We start from the raw sequence: 10,612 nt of genomic DNA on the forward strand, positions 1-10,612 counted from the left end.
CTTTGGGAGGCCAAGGCAGGCAGATCACAAGGTCAGGAGATTGAGACCATCCTGGCTAACACAGTGAAACCCTGTCTCTACTAAAAATAAAAAAAATTAGCCAGGTGTGGTGGTCATGCACTTGTAGTCCCACTTACTTAGAAGGCTGAGGCAAGAGAATTGCCTGAACCTGCGAGGCAGAGCTTGCAGTGAGCTGAGATCGTACCACTGCACTCTAGCCTGGGTGACAGAGCGAGACTGTCTTATTAAAAAAATAAAAATAAAAGAAAGGAAATCTGTTTTCATTAAATTGATATTCCTGTTGAGGCGAGACAGACGATGAACCACCCAGTGAGTAGGTCGTATATCTCAGATGCGATAAGTGTTGGGGGAAACTCAGCAATGTAAAGGGGGGTCAGCATGGGAATGGAGAAGTGCCTGGAATGAAGGAGGCAGTTGCACATCAGGGCTGGGCTTGTCCAGCGGGAGAACAGTGGGTGCAGGTGCTCTGAGGCAGGAGCAGGCGTGGGGTGTCCCAGGAGCCGCAGGGGGGGCCCATGTGGCTGGTGTAGCCTGAGCTCACGGAGAGTAGAGGGATAGGAAGTGGAAGGAGATGCACCCAGGTAGGGAGCATTGAAAGGACTTGAGCCGTTACTCTATGTGAGACAAGGGAGGGGGTGGGATCAGACCTAGATTCTGATGGACCCTCTGTCTGGGTGAGGGACACCCGGTGAGGAGCTACTGGAAAGTCCAGGCAGAGGTGACAGGAGCCGGGGCCAGGGTGGCCTCAGGGAAGTGGTGAGCAAAGCGGGTGAAAGGCTGGAAGGGGACCCAAAGGGACTCGGGGAACGGTTTGCTCTGTTCCCTCCAGGAGAAGGCCTGAGCCTGGGGGTGTTTGGATCTGGGCCTGCTGGGCAGGTGTCAGGTGAGCTGTGGACTGGAAGAGCAGGCGAGGAACGTCAGAGCGTGACTGAGCCAGAGCAAGTGGCAGGCCTGGGCCTGGAGCCCACGCCTTCGTTTCCCATCCTTGTCTTAAGGCTGGGGGTGTCATCGCTTTTCCAAGAAGGCTCTGAGGTGCTAAAAGAGCATGAGCTTGGCCCCTTTCATCCCCAGGAGCCCTGGGGGCTGCATTTCCTGCCTTCTATGAGCCAGTGTCTAAGTCAGGGTCTCAGCCATGATGCTGGCTCCCCTCCTTCCTGTGGGTCTGACACTGGCGTGAATGTTCCTACTTTGACGTTGCCCTGTTGAGGAGCTTCAGGGTGAAGTGAGCCGTAGGCCCTGGGTGCCACTGTGAAGTCCAGGAGGGCTCTGTGCTTGGCCTTGACTCCAGCCCAGCCAGAGGGACGAGCTGAGCCGGGAAGACTCAAGATGGGTGGGAAACACTTCCTTCAGCTTCCATGAACCCAGAGTTAGGACGGAGACCCGCCGGCTTCAGGCCGCCTCCCTCCCCAAGCCAGCACGTGTGTGCAACTGCCATGTGCCCAGCCTGGGCCTTTCTTGCACACCCCTGACTCTCGCCCTCAATATATTCCCTCCCTCCCTCCTTCTGCTTTTCCCATGATGATAGCAAGTAGGGTATCTTTCGATTTATTCACTACTGAGCAGCCCCCAGGCACTCAAAACGAGGCCAGGGGAGGAGCTAAGGCGTGGACACAGAAACTGGGCTTCAGGCACAGGTGACGAGGGACTCCCCCCGGCCTGCAGACCCCCACCCAGGCTTACAGGAGTGACCTGCACAAGTGCCCTCTGTGTACACGAAGCACAGTGGGCAAGGGGAAGAGTGGGGCCAAGTGAGATCTTAACCCTGAGCCCCCCACTTGCTGAGCCCCCCAGCTCCTGCCCTACAAAGATGGGACCGGACCACAGGGACTGGATCACAGTATCAGTAAAGGAGGGAGCAAAGCTCAGAGCCCTGGCCTTGAGTTCTGGTCCCAGCTCCCTCCCGTCCAGTCTGGCCTCAGTGACTCCCGCCTTCCTCTTCCTCCTCCTCCTCTCACCACCCTGCCTGTGCTTCCAGGAATGTCTGCAAAGTATCTCATGTGTGCCATCACTAGGCTAAGTGCCAACAGCGTGAATGCAAGTCCTCTTGTCAAGTTTGGACCCTCTCTGAGCCTCAGTTTCTTCCTCTAGAAATGGGTATAAGGATAGAGCCTGCCCATCAAGTGAACATGGAAGGAGATTCCACATTTTTTTTTTTTTTGAGATGGAGTTTCACTCTTTGCCTAGGCTGAAGTGCGATGGTGCAATCTCGACTCACTGCAACCTCTGCCTCTCAGATTCAAGTGATTCTCTTGCCTCAGCCTCCCAAGTAGCTAGGATTACAGACGTGCGACACCACATTTGGCTAATTTTGTATTTTTAGTACAGACAGGGTTTCACCATGTTGGCCAGGCTGTTTTCAAACTCCTGACCTCCGGTGATCTGCAGGAGAGCACTTCTGAGGCACCAGTCGGGTGCCTGACACACAATAGAAGCTTCCTGCTGCCCACATACCCTCTGTACCTGGGGAGGACAGCTGATGTGAGAGCCTGGGCTGGTAGGGAAAGAGAACGCGGAGGCCAGAGCAGCTGCTGTGTTTGCATTGCTAAAGCAGCCCCGGGAGCCCCAGGTTCACTGCTGATGCCCCTGATGGCAGTGGCAGAATGGGTTATGGAGACAGTCCAGGAGAAAGAGGTTCCCTCCAGGCACAGAGGGCCCAGGAGCACCTGCGGTGGTGGATAGATGAATTGAATTTGGGTCCAGAGGGTGGACCCAAACCGCAGCTGGCAGCTTTGGGGACAGTGAGGACAAACACAGAGCAGAGTGTGCGAACCCACTGGGGTGAGTCTAGAAGAATGGCATTGCCTCCCAGGGGCAGTGCCTGCACCTGAATTCTGCAAAGGCCAGGCAGGAAGGGCATGGAGTTCACACCCCCCGGGAAGATGAGAGCTGGAGGGTGGCAAGAACTGAAGATGCATCAAGTCTGCCTGGAGGGGCTGGGGCAGGAGGGATGGGAGTGGAGCCCAGGAATGGATGACCCGCAGGTGGCACAGTCAGCCCTGCCCGCAGGCCCTTCAACAGCAGAGGACTCCCAGGCCCTCCTTGTTCTCTGTGTTCCAGCACCTGGGATGCCTCCCAGAGATCTCCTCCTTTGCTTTCTGGACCCAGCTCCCATGTCCCCAGCTCAGAGAGGCCCTCCCTGACCCCATGGCTATCTTCCCTGACACCTCCCTTGCCTCTGCCCTCGTCATCTGCAGGTCGCCTGAGCTTACTCCATTTCTTCCTCAAGGCCAGCTCTGTGAGGCCGGGTACCTCTCAGCCTGTTACCTGCCCAAGCCCCAGCCTCTAGCACACGGCCCCCCACATAGTAGGCCCTCAATAAACATCTGCTGAAGGGCTTACCATTTATAGTGCCCTTTCACACATGTCATTAAATTCATTCATTCAGGCTGGGCGCGGTGGCTCATGCCTGTAATCCCAGCAGTTTGGGAGGCCCAGGTGGGCTGATTGCCTGAAGTCAAGAGTTCAAGACCAGCCTGACCAGCATGGCAAACCCCTACCTCTACTAAAAATACAAACATTAGCTGGGTGCAGTAGCGCATGTCTATAATCCCAGCTACTCAGGAGGCTGAGGCACAAGAATCACTTGAGTCTGAGAGGCGGAGGTTGCAATGAGCCGAGATTGTGCCATTGCAATCCAGCCTGGGCGACAGAGCGAGACTCTGTCTCAAACAAACAAATCATTCATTCATTCCTCAAATTGATGTTAGCTGAGTACCTACTATGTGTCAGGCCCTGTACAGAGGCGGGGAGCACAGCAAGCTAAACTCTCAGTCGGCTGGGGAGATCAGCTGTTACGCTGTCATGGCCTGTTCTGGCAGAAAGGAAGTAGGAATCAGCAGGGCTTAAAAGTACAGACTCAGGCCTTTGTTCAGTTGCAGTTCTACCACTCACCAATTTCTGCAAGCTGGGGCTGGGTGCCCTGGGCTTCAGTTTCCCCAGTGGGGATGCCAAACAGAGGAGCTGTGTCATGGGGTTGTAGAAGGCACAGAGGGGCCGCCGGTGTGGGTCTGAGGCGCTTTGAGTACCAGGAGAGGTCTCTCTCTTGAGAAGGCAGCGATCACCATGATTTCTGCCATGAGAGCAGGTTTGGAGGCTCCTGCCTGGCTTGAGGGGTCAAAGTGGTCTTCCCAGAGCAGGCGCCCTCTGCAGCTGGCCCGTCCCCATCCTCAACCTCTCATGGCGTTGGACACAGCAGGCCTCCCACCTCACAGCACCCTCCTCCTCTTGGTTCCAGTATGCCATGCCCTCCTGGTTCTGTCCCACCCCATGGGCAGCTTTGCTGGGTCACCCCCTTCTCAGTGACATCTAAATTCTGGCACATCCCAGGCCCCTTCCTCCGAGCCCTTCCGCTCTCTGTCTGTGTTCCTGCGGTGAAAGCTCTGCTCTGCGGGCGGCATTCCCTGTCCACAGATGCTGCTGCTCAGACCCCTCCCAAAGCTCCAGACCACGGTCCACAGCCCCACGTGGGAGCCTGAGGGCGCCGCCACCTCATGCATCCAGAGCAGTGCTCCTCAGTCCCCAAGTCCTCTGCATCCCAGCACATGTGCTCCAGATGCCCAGGACCAAGCCTTGAAGTTGTGCTAGGCTCTTCTGTCTCCCCACACCCGCCCCTCAGCAAGCCCTGCACTCAATCTGTCCCAGAGCCAGCCCCTTCTCCGGGGCTTCCAAGGCATCCCAGGCTCAGGGCTCCATCACCCTCTCCTGGAATATGGGTCTCTACTGCCACGCCCTGGCTTCCGTTACACCCTGGCTTCTGTCTTTATGCTGTCTGTCCTGCCAAAGCACAGCCTCTGCAGTGGGGGGGACTTAGTGTCCCCAGCGCCTGGGGAAGCCTGGCACGCAGTACATGCTTGTGGAAGGAATGACAGGATAAATGCACGCGAGGACCTGGAAGATAAGGCAGAAGTGGCCAGGGTGTGAGGTGGCAAAGGCACATTATCGCTCCCATTTTACAGAGGAGGAAACTGAGGCCCAACAGGCTTTCTGAGCTGCTGATGGCAGCACCCCTGGTGTGTAGAGCTGGATCTCAGCCCAGGCCTGGTGACTCCCTGTCCCACCACCATCTAGCAGGGAGGGGAGACTTGGGCCACAGAGAGCTGGGCACAGTGGGAGAACCCACGATAGAGATTCATCTGAAAATCACAGTTGAAAGGGCAAATGTTGGCCCTGAGGACAGAGCGCTTGGTGGGCAGGGATGGCCAGGGATGGGCAGGGAGCAAAGCAGCCCCATCCCCTACAACTCACACGAAGTACAACGTGAGTTTTCAAGAAGGCTCCCTTACCACCCTGGCTAACACACGGTGAAAACCCGTCTCTACCAAAAATACAACAAAATTAGCCGGGCGAGGTGGCGGGAACCTGTAGTCCCGGCTACTCGGGAGGCTGAGGCAGGAGAATGGCGTGAACCCAGAAGGCAGAGCTTGCAGTGAGCCGAGATCGCGCCGCTGCACTCCAGCCTGGGTGACAGAGCGAGACTCTGTCTCAAAAAAAAAAAAAGAAGGCTCCCTCTCTGCTCCACTGGACCCCTTGCCCTGGCCCAGCCACCCCAGCACCCCCAGGAGGCCTCTCTCCTGGAGATCCTGCCTCTTCCCCTTGCCAGCCCCAACCTGCAGTCCAACCTGCATCTGTGGCAGCAGAGGGAGGCTTATATAATGTAACTGCGGCCACTTCCCTGCCCTGGTGGCCAACACTGCCCTCTGGGTAAACACCATGGCATTTGGCCTTTCGTGGCCCCACCCGCGCCGGGCCATGGCTCATCTCCTCCTTTCTGTCTAACTGTCCATTCTTCTGTGTGTCTGTGACACTCCTGCCCCCGAGCTGTTCACAATGCGTAAGACGCTTTCTCGGATCGGGAGAACTTTGAAGTTCCTCCCGTGTCTTCAGAAGACAGCACAAGATGATCCTGAGACGTCTGCTTCAGTCCCCTGCAGACTTGGGGCTCCTTCCTGGGACCCCGCAGTGGAACTCACTTCTCTGGCAACCCCATCAGTCTCACTAACAGAGCCTCGAGGCCAGGCGTGGGTCTTGCTTACCAGGGGGTCCTCCATGCCCAGCCCAGGTCCAGTGCGTAGGAGGGCCAGGGAGAGACACCAACAGCTAGCTGAGCTCCAGGGACCTTGCTTTCCAGCCCCAGCAGGTCCAAAGATCTGAGCCCAGGTCAGCCTCCCGGGAGAGCCACTGCCCATGAGCTCACATCCTCAGCCCTGGCAGTGTCCAGGCCGGCCAGCTCAGCGAGGAGACAAACACTAGGTCCCCAGCTGCCTTGACAGGAGGAGGCATCGAGGTGCACTGGGGTGGACCACAGCCTCTGACTGTGACGGTGCCCTCAAGAAGCAGGTGGTGCAGGGGAGGCGGCCCTGGATTTGAGGATACATATCTGGGTTTGATCCAAGGACAGCCTTTTACCAGCTGGACAAGCCTCAACTTCCCCCTTCTGTTTTTTGTTTTTGTTTTGTTTTGTTTTGGAGATGGAGTCTCACTGTTTTTGCCCAGGCTGGAGCGCAGTGGCACAATCTCAGCTAACTGCAACCTCCACCTCCACTTGAGGTTCAAGCAATTCTCTTGTCTCAGCCTCCTGAGTAGCTGGGATTGATTACAGGCGCTCACCACCATACATGGCTAATTTTTGTATTTTTAGTAGGGATGGGGTTTCACTATGTTGGCCAGGCTGGTCTCAAACTCCTGACCTCAAGTGATCTGCCCACCTTGGCTTCCCAAAGTGCTGGGATTACAGACATGAACCACCGCACCTGGCCCCCTGTCTGTTAAACGGGCCATTCCATGCCCACTTCCTCTGGCTGTTATGAGAATTAAATGAAAATAAGGACAAGTCCCAGCAGACTTCGTAAACTATCAAGTGCTACACAGACGCCAGCACTTCTCTGTGTCTGTGAGGCTTACACGTTCTAACTAAGCAGAGCAGTGAAAACTCCAGCTCCTGTCTCGTCAATATCTTGGTGAAACACAGATCCGGATTCAAATCAAATCTTGCCTCGGCCACTTCCTGGTTGCATGGCCTCAGCAAGTCACCTGCCCTGTCTCAGCTTTCACGCCCTCATGTACAGAACAGAGAGGGTGGAAAGATTCACCTGCGGTTTGCAGAGGGCCTGTGAGAGAAGGCAGGTCAGGTGTTGAGAGCCCTACCTGGTTCCATGCTCTGAGCCATTATGAGCTGTGACTGGGGGTGGCGCCAGCTTCTGCCTGCGAGTTAAGTAGCTCTCAACGGCTAATCCCGCAGTAAATGGGCTGGGGTTTGGCAGGAGGCCAGGGTTTTTAATTAGCTTCTGCCCTGAGATGAGGCAGTTGTGGCTCCACTGTCAGCAGTGGCAATGTGGTGCCTGCAATGAGGGGGGATGTCCAGGCCATCTTCCTCTGCCTCTGGAGGGCCGCTTGTACCGCCTCCTGACTCTCCCAGCCTTCACCTCCTCAGCAGGCCCAACCCAGCCTCCACCATGACCAGCGGGAGCTTTCTCCAGCACAGTTCTGACCCTGGCGTTCCCACTTCCAGTCCTCAGATGTTTCCTGTGCTCTTCACACAGCCTGCATGGCCACACCATGCCTGTACCTCCCAGGCAGGATTCCCTCTCCGGTCACACACTGACCTCTCTCTCTCTCTCTCTTTTTTTTTCTTTTTTTTTTTTTTTTTTTTTTTTTTTTTTGAGACGGGATCTCGCTCTGTCGCCCAGGCTGGAGTGCAATGGTGTGATCTCGACTCACTGCAACCTCCGCCCCCTGGGTTCAAGTGATTCTCCTGCCTCACCCTCCTGAGTAGCTGGGATTACAGGCGCACACCACCACACCTGGCTAATGTTTATATTTTTAGTAGAGATGGGGTTTTGCCATATTGGCCAGGCTGGTCTCAAACTCCTGATCTCAGGTGATCCACCTGACTCGGCCTCCGAGTCCCAAAGTGCTGGGATTACAGGCATGAGCCACCGCGCCCAGCCTATGCTGACCTTCTCCAAGTGCCTCGAGACCTCCAGGCCTTGGCACATGCTGTTCCCTCTACCTGGGGCTCCCTCCTCCCTCTCTTGCTAAATGAACTTCTTGCCCTTGGGATTTCACCTTCAATATCGCTTCTGCCCAGTGGGGCATTGGTTTCCTCCTCATGTGCCAGAGGCTCTGTGCCTGGCGGTCAACCCGCATACCAGGTTTTGGCAAAACTACTGGTTCATCCTCCATCTTTTCACTGGTCCCTAAACTCCAGGAGGGTAGGGACGGTGCCTACCTCCTCACACTGCCTGGCTTGCCAGTGCTATCAAGTGTGTGTTGGTTGACCAAGGGCCTTGTAAGCACCACCTCCTAAGCACCAGGCACCGAGTCCCTGTGCCCTCCTTGTATCTTTGCAACAATCTCACAAAGGAGGGTTATTGCTGAAGAAACCAAGACCCATGGCCGAGCATGGTGGCTCACGCCTGTAATCCCAGCACTTTGGGAGGCCAAGGTGGGCAGATCACGAGGTCAAGAGATCGAGACCATCCTGGGCAACATGGTGAAACCCCGTCTCTACTAAAAATACAAAAATTAGCCAGGCGTGGTGGCACGCGCCTATATTTCCAGCTACTGGGGAGGCTGAAGCAGGAGAATGGCTTGAACCCAGGAAGTGGAGGTTGTAGTGAGCTGAGCGCACCATTGCACTCCAGCCTGGGCGACAGAGCAAGACTCCATCTCAAAATAGTAATAAGAATAATAATAATAAATGAATTAAAAAAGAAACCAAGGCCCAGAGAGGGGAAGTGGCTCTCTCGAGGCCAGAGCCAGTGACAGCAGAGCAGGACTGGACACTGGACCTGGCTGGCGCCACTAGGGGCCCACCCACAGCTGCTGGCTCGGTCCCTGGGGCCCTGCCCTACTGGCACTGGGCCCAGTAGCTTGTGTCCCTACCAGCCAGGTGCTCTGTCCAGGACACCTCGTGCGGGCCTTTTCCATTTCCTGTGTCTCCAGGTGCAGGAATGGCTTGGCGCAGGTCTTGTAGGCATTTGCCATGTTGCCCTGGAGAGGGTGAGTGGGAGGGACTGAGCGACGAATCTCTGTGTGACCTCATGACAATCTGCCATCCTTTCCCCTGGTGGGATCTGTGTGAGGAGGAAGATGAGAGCCGCTCTTCCCTGGCCCTGACTCCTTTCTCCCTACAGAAGCAGATGCGGGGTCCAGGGAAGGACCCCACCAGGAAGTGCCCAGATCCAAGATCTGCCAGCAGCCCCAAGCAGCCTCCTTCAGAATCCATCTACACAGTGAGTCCCGGGGCCCCGCTCCCTCCACTTCTCTCAGGCCTGAGGCAGGGTCTGTCTTGTACCAGGGTCTGTCTGGCTCAGTCTTGTACCAGCTGTGTGACCTCTCCTAGCCTCAAGTTCCTCATCTGTAAAACGGGGACAATTCTCACCTCATGGAATTTCTATGAAGCTGAAAAGAGATGACACGTGCGGGGTCCCTGGAAGGCATATGAATGTCAGGTGCCCCCCATGCCCTGTTCCCCTCCTTGGCACAGCCCCTCATTCTGGGACAAGGGGTAGTGAGGGCACAGGTTGGTGAGGAATGAAGGAAACTCCTTCATCTGACCAAACAGCCGTTACCACTTCCTCCTGTTTTTATTGCACAAACAACAAAAAATCACAAAAAGAGGAAGAGGTCAGGCGCCATCCCACGCCCTTAACACATCAGTGATTTTTAATTATTTGCTCTCCCTCCCCTCCTAGCACATGCAGACATTGTCTTACATGGTCACAGTCACAGCAGAGACACGTGTTGGGACCCTGTTTGTTCTACTCTCTGCTGTGTCATAGGCATTTTCCGAAACAATCTTCCTGGAGATGCGGGTGCATCTTCAGGAAGTGGACGGTAGGTGCAGCGTAGGGGCCGAGGAGGCCAGGCCACCCCAGCCCGGCCAACCAGCCAGCATGCAGCCCTCTGCCCAGTGGCTGGGGCCTGGGAGGGCTGGGAACACTCTTTTTGCTGTGTTCCTTTCGACTCCACAAGCAACATATGCTCCAAGTAGAGCAAGTGAAGAACAAATGCCACCCAGTGCCAGCTGGGGTCCCCATCCCGTGAGATCTGGCACCACCAGGTGGGCTCCCCACTCCACGCCTGGAAGGCACACAGCCCTTCTGGGGCCCTGCAGGTTCCCCAGGTGCACGCTCCCTAGGTGCACGCTCCCTGGTTGTGTTGGCGCTTGGATTCTGCTCGTACGTGCTGCCATTTCTGTTCCCACAACAACAACTCACTCTAATAACGCCACAAAATGCCACACAGAGGACGTCCAGGATATGGCCTTGTCTGCTGAGGATGGGGCAGGTGGCAGCGAGGCCAAGGAAATGTCCCTGTGGGGCAGTGCCAATAGTCCCAAGTGAAATGTGATGGTTCTCAAAGGGCTTTCAGCTTCCCCATCCCGGGGAGTTTCCGTCAGCCACGGCTTTGCACGCGGCCGAAGACTTCCTCATACTCTCTCCTGTCTCCCAGCATCTCATAGTGGTATTTTCCCTACCAGGGATTCTGGTGTCAACTGTTAGATGAAAATATTTCTCTCTCTCCCTCTCACTCTCACTTTCCCTCTCCCCCAACATACACATATGTGAGATATATATATATATATATA

The 10,612-nt window shown here is 55.8% G+C and overlaps 1 protein-coding gene across 1 annotated transcript in view; it reads left to right on the top strand.

Annotated features, from left to right (window-relative positions):
* NFAM1 (NFAT activating protein with ITAM motif 1) overlaps positions 1 to 10,612 on the top strand; it is a 50,253-nt gene that overhangs the window by 27,081 nt on the left and 12,560 nt on the right. Inside the window, exon 4 of the mRNA XM_011978735.1 lies at positions 9,156 to 9,254. Within this exon, the coding sequence (XP_011834125.1) occupies positions 9,156 to 9,254 (99 nt within the window). The remainder of the gene's footprint in view (positions 1 to 9,155; positions 9,255 to 10,612) is intronic.

The sequence above is a fragment of the Mandrillus leucophaeus genome, unplaced genomic scaffold (genome assembly GCF_000951045.1).
Source record: "Mandrillus leucophaeus isolate KB7577 unplaced genomic scaffold, Mleu.le_1.0 Scaffold2, whole genome shotgun sequence".
Lineage (NCBI taxonomy): Eukaryota > Metazoa > Chordata > Mammalia > Primates > Cercopithecidae > Mandrillus > Mandrillus leucophaeus.